This window comes from Dermochelys coriacea, chromosome 1, assembly GCF_009764565.3.
Source record: "Dermochelys coriacea isolate rDerCor1 chromosome 1, rDerCor1.pri.v4, whole genome shotgun sequence".
Lineage (NCBI taxonomy): Eukaryota > Metazoa > Chordata > Testudines > Dermochelyidae > Dermochelys > Dermochelys coriacea.
In genome coordinates this window covers 314774916-314788815 of record NC_050068.2, presented here as the reverse complement: position 1 = coordinate 314788815, position 13900 = coordinate 314774916, and the positions used below count along the sequence as shown (strand labels likewise).

At 45.2% G+C, this 13900-nt stretch overlaps 1 protein-coding gene across 1 annotated transcript in view; it reads right to left on the bottom strand.

The window, feature by feature from the left end:
• The window catches only part of MAPK12 (mitogen-activated protein kinase 12), an 84754-nt gene extending 70854 nt beyond the window's left edge, over positions 1-13900 (bottom strand). The window contains exons 1-2 of the mRNA XM_038394286.2: positions 13398-13900; positions 11678-11807 (exon numbers count right to left, since the gene is read on the bottom strand). Coding sequence (XP_038250214.1) covers positions 11678-11807; positions 13398-13513 — 246 coding nt within the window. The 5' untranslated portion in view covers positions 13514-13900. The remainder of the gene's footprint in view (positions 1-11677; positions 11808-13397) is intronic.

Here is a 13900-nt window from a genome sequence, read left to right as displayed (position 1 = left end):
GATGTAAATTAATTTTTTTAAATTATCTGAATAGATAAAACAATGTAATTGGATAAAGACTTCAGAAGCTTCTTTGAGCAGATATGTAATCCCTTTTTTGAATGTCAAATTATGCTTTTCTGCAATATGCTGATTGTTTTCTGTATACTAGATTTTAATTATAAGAGCAACCCCACTTTTCTTTATTCCCCACTATTTATTCTTTATTAAAGTGGCAGCGCTTTAACGTTGGCTGTGTAGACATACCCTTAGACTAATACATATTTTATTACAAGTACTGACAATTCAGGCTGGTGCTCTTTATTTATGATCAAGTCCCCACCACCAGTTTCCAACTATATACAGGCTTTTTACAACAGCTTGGCCTACCACAGGCCTGGCCAGCAACAGACTAGGAGACTCCGCACCTCTCTCTGAGCACCTTCCCCTCTTGCTCTCACTTCCTCCCAGCCTTATAGCTCCTGCTAATGAGGCTGGCAGGTGTGGTCAGTTACCAAGCAAGCACTAAGCTATCTACCCAGCCCCAATCCAATCCCCCGATTGGGGCTGGAGTGGCAGGAGCTGATTAAGGCCTCTCTAGCAGCACCCTGAGACAATAACCAAGAAGTAGTAGTGGTGGAACAATCAGGAGAAAAACTACCCTACCCAGTCATAGATTCACTACTTTCCTGAGAGCTGAAGGAGATGATGGTCTTTGTAAAATAAAAGCACATCAGGACTCACGTGAATACTGCATGCTGACTTGTGTGGTGACAAAGTAACACTCCAGCAACATGACCAAGGGGTGATGTCAATATGCCTACAGACTCTCAAGTCAGGCTTGAGTAGCTCCATTCTTTCTCTGAGAGGTCTCAAAAGTAATATTTGTTTTCTCATCTGCCCTGAGGGCTCTTTTCTGTGATGTACTGCAGGGTTCTATTCTGTCACTCATCCTGTTCAGTGTGTATATAGGGCCAGTAGGGCAGATAGAAGATGTGGGGTTGCAGTGACATTAGTATGCTGATGACCCTCAACTCTACATCTCTGTTCGACTGGATCAAGTTTGTGGCAATTGTTTTGCTTCCCTAATGTCTAGCCAAGCTTAGGGTTGGATGACAGCTAGTTGGCTGAAGTTTGGTCCAGAAAGGTAAATTGGTAGGTTGTCACTTCCTTTGTTGGTGTTTGACAGAAGTGATATGTCACTGCACTGAAGATTTTCCAGACTTTTGTTACGGAAGTTCATGACTTGGGAATTCTGTTAGATCCTTGGCTGTTCTGAATACACAGATAGCAAATCAGATAGTAAATGCATCCGATGAAGTGAGCTGTAGCTCACGAAAGCTTATGCTCTAATAAATTTGTTAGTCTCTAAGGTGCCACAAGTACTCCTTTTCTTTTACAGATAGCAAAGGTGCCAAGAATGCTTTTTTCCATCTGTTCTTGGCAAAAAAAGTTATGAATGTGTCTTTTGAATGTGATCTCTCACTCTCCCATGCTTTTGTCACCTCCAGCCTACATTTCTGCATTGCACTTCACTGGAATCTAAACCTGATGTAGGTGAAATTTTAGCTGGTGCCGAAAGTGGCTGTCCAATTACATAGCAGTATTCCTTGCAGGTAGTCTATGCTCCAAAAACTACACACTTTCATTACACTTCCTGTGGCAATCCAAGATGCATGTTTTGATCTATAACTTCCTTCCTGCTTTGGGTTTTATGTATCTTAGAAACTGCTACTCTTCCAATGTTTTAACTGGCAGTTGAGATCAGCCAAGATATTTGGGCTGACAGTCCCAAGATTTGTTCAGCTGGGGACAGAGAGTTTCTCAGCAAAGGGCACTTTACTCTGGAACAAATTCCTGCCTTGGTCTGACATAACCTGAAATTATTTGCATTCAGGACATGTTGGAAAGCCTATCTATTACTCAGGCATTTTGTAGGTAGATGAACGGCTGGACAGGGGAACATCAGTTTAGGTGGGATGGGGGCTATTTTAGCTTTGACACTGCCTCAGGATGAATTATTTTGTAAAATGCATTTTAAATTGTTCATGGATTTAGAGTTTCCTGATAAGTGCACTGTATAAGTCTAAACAATTAGCCCTACAGTATGAGAATTTTGAAAAACACAGAATTCAGTTTATTTAATATTATCTGTCTAAAAACTGGAGGGCTGTAGCTTACTAAGAAAAATATATGGAGATTGTAAGCTGATTTTGTATCTAATACACACCTGAATTCTCTCCAAAAGTCAGGAAAAAGTAAAATATTTCTATATTATAAAACATACATTGCTTTTTGGACATGGGAATAAACTAGAGAATGATCAGTAATCAGACAATCAATAGGAGAACAGTATAGAGTTTCTTCTAAATAAATACTGAATATGAATCTCTAAATGCAGTGTATAAGGAAGAAAAACATCTGTAGCACATGAACCAATTCAAAACTTTTAAATATTATAGGTCACTTATCAAGGGGTTTAGACCCAAAATATGTTCTGAATTTATAATTGGAAGGGTTGGATCAGGGATGTCATCTAGATTTAATCAATAGGATATTTTAAAACATTTCACTCCATTGCAGAGAATTAAAATCAATTATTTTAACAATAGACACTGTTTTTGAGCATCATAAATCCACCCCCCCAATATTCTGTACTCCCACTGGTGGCTTTGCAAGAGCCATTAAATATCCCCAGGAGGACACCAAGATGGATTTAATATAGGTTGCTATACAAATTGTTGTTGAATGAAAACAGGCATGTTAATTCCAGCTCCATTCGGTGTGCAGAACAAAAACCAAATCATTTGTCAAATGGAAGTAACAAAGGCCCATATCCTGCAAGCATTTGCAAGTATTTAATTTTATGCTCCATTGATCTCAGTGGGATGATTCATGGGAGGAGAGGTAAGCAAATACATGTGTTTGCAGGATCCGGTCCGAAGTTGGTACATTAAAATATTTGTATCCTTCTGGGTATTACAAACAACTTTTTCTTTTCCGTTCAGATTTAAACCTATAACGTAGTGAGTTTTAAAGGTCACAATTATAGATTTAAAGTCAAGTTCAAAAGAAAAAAAAAACTGCTAAAAATCCTCCCATTGGTAAACAGCCTGTTTTTCTGTATGGGCTGGTGCCCTTGACCTCCACAATATCCTCCATCAGCTTATACCCAGAACTTTTCAAATTAAAGGTAAATTCAAAGATTAAAAAAAGATGGACATTACTGCTACTAACTTAAGTGGTTCATTTTGAAATTTGGATACAATGGAACAGAATCTCCCAAGTTCTCTCTTCTCTGCTCCACAAACACAACAACCCTCACACACAAAACCCTCTGTGGTCTCACATCACTTCTCCATATGGATTCAGCAGCAGAGGGCTGACGTGAAGTCTCACATTACCAAGCCTTTGTTGCCTTCATAAAATCTTCTATAGCAGTGGTTCTCAAACTTTTTTTTTTTGCAGACCACTTGAAAATTGCTGAGGGTCTCGGCAGACCACTTAACAATCTTTCCAAATGTTGTTTGTACGGTTAGCTAACTACTGTAAAGCGCTTTGGATAAAAGCGCTATATAAAAAAACTCTTAATAATAACTACTTGTTTTGTTCTACAATAAAAGCACACAACTCATATTTTAATATCAGTAGTCTTACCTTTCTAATGGGATGAACGTGCCCTCTCTCCCCCACCGTGGCAGCCCCCCTAGCTGGGGCTGGGAAGGAGGGCCATCTCTCCCTGGCAGCCGCAGCCCTGGAGCTGGGGAAAGTCGCCTCTTTCACTGGCCGCTGCAGCTCTGCATATCCCAAATTCCCCGCCACCCCCTCTTCTCACCCCACTGCCCCCTCCTACCTACCCCATCTTCCCTCAAGGCCACCACCGCACCTTACATGTGCATCTCCTTCAGGGTCCAGACACCTAATTTGTGGAGCCAGGCCTGCACGGCTCCCCTCATTAGCTGGATGGCCCTTCATTCCCTCGTGTGCGGCCGCCCAGGCATGCACCCTAGAGTGAACTATCCGTGGACCACCTGAATGGAGCTCACAGACCACAGTTTGAGAACTTCTGTTTTACAGTACATTTAATAGTGTATTGTTGTTTCAAAGCCACCAACATGTACAAAGATCTAGAGTACATATATCTAGAGTACGTATCCCAGCATCCAGAGATTTATGATCTGGGGCTGTGTCTTGCAAATGCTTAAATATCTACTGACATGAGTAGCTCCAACTGTGATGACATTTCAGTTAAATTCAGTAGGACAACTCACATATTTGCAGGATTGTTTCCTAGATGACTGATCCTACAACCCTTACTCATGTGAGCAGTCCCACGGAAGTCAATAGGAATGCTCCAATAAGGATTACTCATGAGTAAGTAAGGCATTGTAAAATATTGATAGTAGTTGCTTCCAAATGTGCTGATGCACTGTTGTGGCACAGTAGTGGACAGAGTTAAACATACCATGATGAAAGTTCAAAGAATTATTGCAAGAATTTTTGACAAAATACATCATACCAAGACATATTTTTCTATCGTTCCGAATATGCCATCAAGTGAAATGATTACAGCTGAATACAGCCATATATATTCAACATAATGTAACATTTTATTAGCTATATGACATATTCCATCACAATGGCTTCACAAATGAAAAAAATCATTGCAATAGTTCTATAGCATTTTGTCAATAATAGACAAATACTTTTCATAAGAATTCTATATTAAATGCTTAACTACAGCATAAGACACTTTCTAAGAGAAACATTATACATAATAGAAAATTGGATATAATTTTAACTATGATGACATTCCAGAATCTATAAATCATTTACATCTTGAGGGGGGGAAAAAAGGCAAATTGAAGACTGCGTACTAGCAGATTAATCCAATATTGCAGCACTGTCCCAAGCATAAAATGCAGCAGCAGCACTGTTAATGTAATTTAGCCGTATGGAGTGGAAATCTATCAACTTCATGAAAAAACTCATAAGATACAGACAGACATCATCTTCCTTTCCAAATGCTAACAGATGGACATCATACCAAAAGGCCTGAAGGTAAAAAATCCATTACAATCTACATACCACACAGACTATGCTGACAGCTTGTGCCACACACTCTCAAAGAAACTGCAGAACCACCTGATCAACATCCTCTACAGCAAACAGGGAAAGATTAAGAATGAGCTCTCAAAACTGGATACACTCATAAAAAACTAACCTTCCACACAAACTTCCTCGTGACTGGACTTTACAAAAACTAGACAAGCCATTTACAACACACACTTTGCTTCTCTACAAAAGAAAGAGGACACTAAACAATCTAAACTACTACATACCACAAGGGACCACAACAGTGGTTCCCTTAACCCACCCAGCAATATTGTTAATCTATCCAACTATACTCTTAGCCCAGCAGAAAAATCTGTCCTATCTCGGGGCCTCTCCTTCTGCCCCTCCACCCCCACGAACATGATACAGTTCTGTGGTGACCTAGAATCCTATTTTCGACGTCTCCGACTAAAGGAATATATCCAACAAACCTATGAACAACATATTAACCAACAGAGACCTTCCTACCAACACTACAAAAAGAAGGATTCCGCATGGACTCCTGCTGAAGGTCAAAACAACAGACTGGACTTCTACATAGACTTCTTCTGCCGACGTGCACAGGCTGAAATTGTGGAAAAGCAGCATCGCTTGCCCCATAACCTCAGCCGTGCAGAACACAATGCCATCCACAGCCTCAGAAACAACTCTGACATCATAATCAAAAAGGCTGACAAAGGAGGTGCTGTCATCATCATGAATAGGTCGAAATATGAACAAGAGGCTGCTAGGCAGTTCTTCAACACCACTTTCTACAAGCCATTACCCTCTGATCCCACTGAGGGTTACCAAAAGAAACTACACCATTTGCTCAAGAAACTCCCTGAAAAAGCACAAGAACAAATCCGCACAGACACACCCCTGGAACCCCGACCTGGAGTATTCTATCTGCTACCCAAGATTCATAAACCTGGAAATCCTGGACACCCCATCATCTCAGGCTTTGGCACCCTGACAGAAGGATTGTCTGGCTATGTAGACTCCCTCCTCAGGCCCTACGCTACCAGCACTCCCAGCTATCTTCGAGACACCACTGACTTCCTGAGGAAACTATAATCCATCGGTGATCTTCCTGAAAACACCATCCTGGCCACTATGGATGTAGAAGCCCTCTACACCAACATTCCACACAAAGATGGACTACAAGCCGTCAGGAACGGTATCCCCGACAATGTCACAGCAAATCTGGTGGCTGAACTTTGTGACTTTGTCCTCACCCATAACTATTTCACATTTGGGGATAATGTATACCTTCAAATCAGCAGCACTGCTATGGGTACCCGCATGACCCCACAGTATGCTAACATTTTTATGGCTGACTTAGAACAACGCTTCCTCATCTCACGTCCCCCAATGCCCCTATTCTACTTACGCTACATCGATGACATCTTCATCATCTGGACCCATGGAAAAGAAGCCCTTGAGAAATTCCACCATGATTTCAACAATTTCCATCCCACCATCAACCTCAGCCTGGACCAGTCCACACAAGAGATCCACTTCCTGGACACTACAGTGCTAATAAGCGATGGTCACATAAACACCACCCTGTACCGGAAATCTACTGACCGCTATTCCTACCTACATGCCTCCAGCTTTCATCCAGACCAAACCACACCACACAATCCATTGTCTACAGCCAAGCTCTACAATACAACCGCATTTGCTCCCACCCCTCAGACAGAGACAAACACCTACAAGATCTCTATCAAGCATTCTTACAACTACAATACCCACCTGCTGAAGTAAAGAAACAGATTGACAGAGCCAAAAGAGTACCCAGAAGTCACCTACTACAGGACAGGCCCAACAAAGAAAATAACACAATGCCACTAGCCATCACCTTCAGCCCCCAACTAAAACCTCTCCAACACATCATCAAGGATCTACAACCTATCCTGAAGGACGACCCATCACTCTCACAGATCTTGAGAGACAGGCCAGTTCTTGCTTACAGGCAGCCCCACAACCTGAAGCAAATACTCACCACCAACCACACACCACACAACAGAACCACTAACCCAGGAACCTATCCTTGCAACAAAGCCCGTTGCCAACTCTGTCCACATATCTATTCAGGGGACACCATCATAGGGCCTAATCACATCAGCCACGCTATCAGAGGCTCGTTCACCTGCGCATCTACCAATGTGATATATGCCATCATGTGCCAGCAATGCCCCTCTGCCATGTACATTGGTCAAACTGGACAGTCTCTACATAAAAGAATAAATGGACCCAAATCAGATGTCAAGAATTATAACATTCAAAAACCAATCGGAGAATACTTCAATCTCTTTGGTCACTCGATTACAGACATAAAAGTTGCAATTCTTCAACCAAAAAACTTCAAAAACAGACTCCAACGAGAGACTGCTGAATTGTAATTAATTTGCAAACAGGATACAGTTAACTTAGGCTTGAATAGAGACGGGGAGCGGATGGGTCATTACACAAAGAAAAACTATTTCCCCCTGTTTATTCCCCCCACCCACCCTCCACTGTTCTTCAGAGGTTCTTGTCAACTGCTGGAAATGGTCCACCTTGATTATCACTACAAAAGGTGATAATCCCTCCTCCCCCTCCCACCGCTATCCTGCTGGTAATAGCTCACCTTAAGCAATCACTCTCATTATAGGCAACACCCATTGTTTCATGTTCTCTATGTATATAATTCTCCCCACTGTATTTTCCACTGAATGCATCCAATGAAGTGAGGTGTAGCTCACGAAAGTTTATGCTCAAATAAATATGTTAGTCTCTAAGGTGCCACAAGTACTCCTTTTCTTTTTACTGTTAATGTTGACATGCAGTGCTGATAGATTGCCTATTATATACTGCCTACTCTAGAGGTCATTGGCTAGGTGCTATTAAAACCTAAGATAGACAAGATATATATTAGTAATATTCACCTCTGTCCTGTTCCAACATCATCTTATTTTGGAAACCAGCACTGAAACTCTATTCATGTTTTATAACTATTGTATTTATAGTAGAACCAGGTAAGGACTACCCACTATATCTTTCCCATTAATGTCTTTTGGAACTTGTTCTTAAATAACTGCAGCTATGGTACTTTGAGCCCCCTTACTTCATAGCCTATTCCACTGACTAACTGCTGTTACCAGGAGAAGTTGATTCAAATGCAGGAAGGCCCCTCAGGATACTCATTGTCACTTAAGTTCTGTGGCAGGGTTGTCCAAAGAAGAGGGAGTTGTTGGGGCACAGTGGTGGTGGGTCCAGTGCATGTTTCTGCAGAGGAACCATTGAGGTGGCTTGGAGAAGGGGGCCTCTGGATCTATACACATCTATATTCAGAGGCTGGGAAACCTCAGAGAGGCTGTGTTGCAGGTCCAGCTACCCCTGTCTGGGCAGAGTGATTGATTTCCATCACCCTCAATCCCCACTAATTCCCAGCACAGATACCACTTACTCAGGCTCTGTTCTGGGAGGACTCGTGATGAATTCTTCTTTAATATCTAGCCTAAACTTTTCCTCCCATAGCTCCAAGTCATTGCTCCTTGATTTCCCTTCTGAGACCTTAAATTACTCCTTTCCTTCATATATAGTTATTTTTAAGCCTTTTATGGATTGAGATCACATCCCCAGAGTCTGCTCTCTTCTAGAGCCTTTAATTATCAAGCTAGCACATGGAAGAGTTCAAGATTACTGTCCCAAAGGGCATATACAGCACACAGACAGCAGCTGAAAAACACTAGCCAAGTGAAGGACAGATTATGTTGAGAAATTGGGGAAAAAAATCACCCAGCTATGATGGACACTTGGTAATTGCATGAGTCCATCGTCTCCTAAGTGTTCAGTCAAAGTGCTTTGTGAATGTTCCAAATGTACTGATGTACAAACATTAACTGAACAGCACTTTGAACATAGAAAATGCTAGCTGCTAATAGCAAAACACGATTACTTTAGGGGTGCAGTGAGTGAAATGAATTGACCATGAATTATAAAAGAAGGCTTAAAGCTAAAATGCCTGAGGGACAGACACTAGTGGGTTTCAGAGTAGCAGCCGTGTTAGTCTATATTCGCAAAAAGAAAAGGAGTACTTGTGGCACCTTAGAGGCTAACAAATTTATTAGAGCATAAGCTTTCGTGAGCTACAGCTCACTTCATCGGATGCATCCGATGAAGTGAGCTGTAGCTCACGAAAGCTTATGCTCTAATAAATTTGTTAGTCTCTAAGGTGCCACAAGTACTCCTTTTCTTTTTACTAGTGGGTTTGTAAGTCTAAAGTAGTCTGCTTCATCTAGACAGGGAACCAAGGTATTTCACAGATTAGTTTTAAAACTGAACTCAGACAGTGTTGATGCTGTATCCTAAGTGTCAATGCCATCATTTTAAATGACAAGGATTGGCTATTCCAAGCCATTAACCTCCCTTGCTCCCACTCTCCCTCCTGCATAAGCTCTTGCTCTTTTCAAGCAATCTACTCCTCCCAAATTAAAAGCATGGTATAATGACCCACAACCTCAAACGTTTTGCCAGTTACCCCACCCTCACTCTCTTTCTAACATGTCTCCATCTCCTCCCTTCCTTCCCCTCTAAACCCATGGAACATGCCATTTCTAGCCATTATGTTGATCCTCCATCTTGGGCCCCTTCCAGTCTGGTTTCAACCCCTTCACTCTATCAACCTTCTGCTCACCCAATTCTCTAAAATTTCTTCCTGGCTACATTTAAGGTCCTGACCTCCACCTGTTGTCCTTGACCTTTCTGCCACTTTAGGTACAGTTGATCATGCTCTCCTTGAAACCTTTGCCACTGTCCTTTCCTGGTTCTCCTATTACCTCCCTAATCACTCTTTCAACATCTCCAATTCAAGCTTTTCCTTTTAGGTAAAATTTTCAAGAAGCACCTAAATGACATTTTCAGAAGTGACTTAGGGCTTGTTTACACTTGAAACACTACAGTGGTGCCAGTGCGCATTGCAGCTGCGCCACTCTGGTGCTTCAGTGTAGACACACACTATAGCAAAGGGAAGGGTTCTCCCATTAGTGTAGATAATCCACCTCCCCAAAAGGCAGTAGCTGGGTCGACGTAATGCTGTCTATACCGGGGGGTAGGTCATCTTAACTACATCTATCAGTAGTGTAGATTTTTCACACTCCTGAGCGATGCAGGTAGGTCAACTTAACTTTTGAGCGTAGACCTGACCGTAGGCCAGTGGTTCCCATACTTGTTCTGCTGCTTATGCAGGGAAACCCCGTGGCGGGCCGGGCCGGTTTGTTTACCTGCCGCGTCCACAGGTTCAGCTGATCGCGGCTCCCAGTGGCCGTGGTTTGCTGCTCAAGGCCAATGGGAGCTGCTGGAAGCGGCGGCCAGTATGTCCCTCGGCCCGCATCACTTCCAGCAGCTCCCATTGGCCTGGAGCAGCGAACTGCCGCCACTGGGAGCCGTGATAAGCCGAACCTGCGGACGCGTCAGGTAAACAAACCAGCTCAGCCCGGTAGGGGCTTTCCCTGCACAAGCGGCGGAACAAGTTTGGGAACCACTGCCATCGGCATTTAGGAGCCTAAATCTCATTGAAAATCAGTAGGACTAAGGCTCTTCAATTTCTTAGGCATTTTTGAAAATGTTACTCTAAAGGCTCGTTTACACTTACATTTTATAGTGCTCTAACTTGCTGGCTCAGGGGTGTGAAAAGTTACCCCTCTGAGCGCAGCAACTTTGAGCATTTTAAAGTGCTAGTGTGGACAGGCCCCGAGTGCTGGGAGAGCTATTCTCCTCGTGAAGGTGGATTACCAGGATTACCATCGTGCATGATAACACACACATGTCAAAGTGCTGCTGCGGGAGCACTCACGCGGCAGCGCTTTGAAGTTTCTAGTGTAGACATATCATTAATCTTCATGGCTCTTCACAATTCTACCTCTCCCTATTCACTCATCTCTTATCACTTCCCCCATCCCATATGTCCACCAATAATGCCAGCCTTGACTGCTGCTCCTCTCAAAACCATTTTACTCTCTTCCAAATCAACCCTCAATTGATCCTCAAAGCTACTCATCTATCCCTCCACTCCAACAAGCCTTCCATTGCTGGAGAGAGGCATATTCACAGTATAGGTTACAATGTATATATGTGTATATTTATTGATTTGTTTGTATTACAGGTAGTGCCCCAAATGTGCTAGGCTTTGCATAGACACACAGAAAAATCTTATCCCTCGTAGTTTACAATCTTCAGGATAGCCACAGACAGTGGCGTAGCCACAAAGGAGGGAAAGACAAGTGTTACAAATGTGTGATCATGCAGACAGTATAAGTTGTAGTCACTTTTTGATGGCTCCTCTCTGATGGCACATATACACACACACCATCATCAGATTTTGTATGCTGACCCACTGATGGCTTTGCTCTTTATCAGGACTTTTAGTAATACATGGCTAAAAATCTCTGTTACAGCTAAATTACTGATGATATTGTGCAAGGGCATATCTTCCTTGGCAGATTATGGGCATAGTGGAGGAAGGGGGGCAGTGGATCAGGCAGCGTGCATGGTGGCGTGTACGCATTTTCTTGTGCAAGCTGCAGACTTGAGGGGATATGCCAATGACTAAACTCACATTTTCATGCTTCATGTGTTTCAGGAGGCGCAGTTCCCGGTAGGCTCGTTTGGCAAAGAGTTCAGACTGAAATGGGCGGTACAGTTTCTTGATAGCCACTTTGGTGTCATTTCTTCCATCGATAGCTGAGCTTTAAGAGAACAAGAATAGAGTTTGCAAGTGACGGTTGGAGTGATGCTGCAAGTCCTGCCACCAAAGATGCACTGAACAATAGGTTAGAGGACTGCTGTTGTGTGGCTGTTCTCTGCCACGTGACAGAGGCAAAGTCACATAACCGCTCTGTGCCTTTGTTTATCCTACTGTAAAGTGGGGATAATAACTCCCTAAGTACCTCACAAGGATACTGAGAATCTAGCATGCTCCCAGACCCTTTGATGAAAAGAAGCTAGTATTAGAAAACTGTAAATGGGAACATTTAGGCAGGAAAAAGAAAGATGTCTTAATTCCACTATATTTTATTGGACTAGAAAGGATTTTTGGTAAAGGTAGAAAGAGGGGAAATTAAGAATTGGCTACAAAATAAACCATTTCCCTTAGCCAAGTCAGATGAGCCACAGCAGAAGTCTATAAAGTAATGGATGGCACAGAGGTCAAGAAGCTCTCATATTGTAATAAACAGGGGAACATTCTTATGAAGTAGAAATGCAAAAGGATCATAGGGAAATGCAGTTTTACATGCTGTAACCGTGGGACTCACTGCCACAGGACACCACAGAGGGCAAGACTTTAGGGTGGTTGGGAAAGCGCTTGAGCAGTTCTACGGATGGGAACATGCAAAGTTACCGTGTGCAGGACAGGAAAAACAGAAGGGACAGAAACCCTCATGCTTCAGGGCATAAGCTCCCTGCCTCTGGCACTTGAGGAAGAGATTTCCCCCAGGGGCAGGTTATTGCAGAACTGTCTGCTCTGGGCTTTCCTTGCAACTTCGCAGCAGAAAGCCCCGCGGCTAGGGTGACCAGACAGCAAGTGTGAAAAATCGGGACAGGGGATGGGGGGGGGGAGTAAGGGGAACCTATATTAGAAAAAGACCCCAAAATCGGGACTGTCCCTATAAAATCAGGACATCTGGTCACCCTACCCCGGGCTAGCTGGGCAAACGGGCGTGGAGTCCCGGGCGGAGCAGGAAACGGGGCGGGACGCACCGGGGCTGGGCAGAGCCAGCGCCTTCCCCCCGCACAGGAGCGGGCCGGGCCGGTGCGGTATCACAAACTGCCGCCCGTCAGAATTGGCTGCAATGACGCCGCCGCCGAGGGGGGCCGGGCCGGGCCGGGGCAGCCCAAACAAAAAGTTGGAAGGAATTAAAGCGAAAGTGGCCGCGGAACGGGCGCGCTGTCCCCGCGAGCCAGGGAACCGAGGCGCCTCCCCCGGGACCTGCCTGCCGCGCTAGGGCGGGCAAAGTCCCTGGCTGTGAGGGGGGCCGCTAGCCCGGCTCCCGCGGCCGGGGTGCGCAGGCAGTGGGCCCCCCCCCCCCAGCCCGGGCGCGCGGCCACCCCCCAGCCCTCTCCCTGCCCGGGCGCGCGGCCACCCCCCAGCCCTCTCCCTGCCCGGGCGCGCGGCCACCCCCCAGCGCTCTCCCAGCCCGGGCGCGCGGCCACCCCCCAGCCCTCTCCCAGCCCGGGCGCGCGGCCACCCCCCAGCCCTCTCCTAACCGGGGCGTGCTGCGGCGAGCGGGGCGCCCCGCCCGGCCAGGGGGTGTCTTGGGGAGAGGAGACCCACTCACCAGACAGCGCCGTAGGCTCCGGAGCCCACCGGCTGCAGGTCCCGGTAGCGCTCCCGCACCTCCCATAAGGTTTTCGCGATTTCCTGCCGGTAAAAGCCTTTCTTGGCGGAGGACATGGTGACTCAGCCCCCTGTCGGCGCCTTCCAACAAAGAGCCCCGAGGAGCAGAGAGAAGGGAGCTGCGGCGGCTGGGCTGCCGCGAGGGGCTGGGCTTGGAAGCGCTCCCGGGGCGGTGGGGCGGGTGCGGGTCCCTCTCTTAGCGGAGATTGAATGTGGCTCCTGCGTTCTCTTTCCCCTCCCCCGCCCCCCAGCATGGCCTCTCCGAGGAGGAGGAGGAGGAGGTCCTGCTGGAGTCGCCGTGAATGAACCCCCCTCCCCGCATCTGGGGGCTGCCTGCTTTGTGACAGATAAATAACTCTCCTGTGTGTGGTTGCTGCCTAGTGGCAAGGCTGGGCCCAGGGGCTAGGGAGGAGCTGCTCGGCTTTCTCAAACCAACTAAAAACT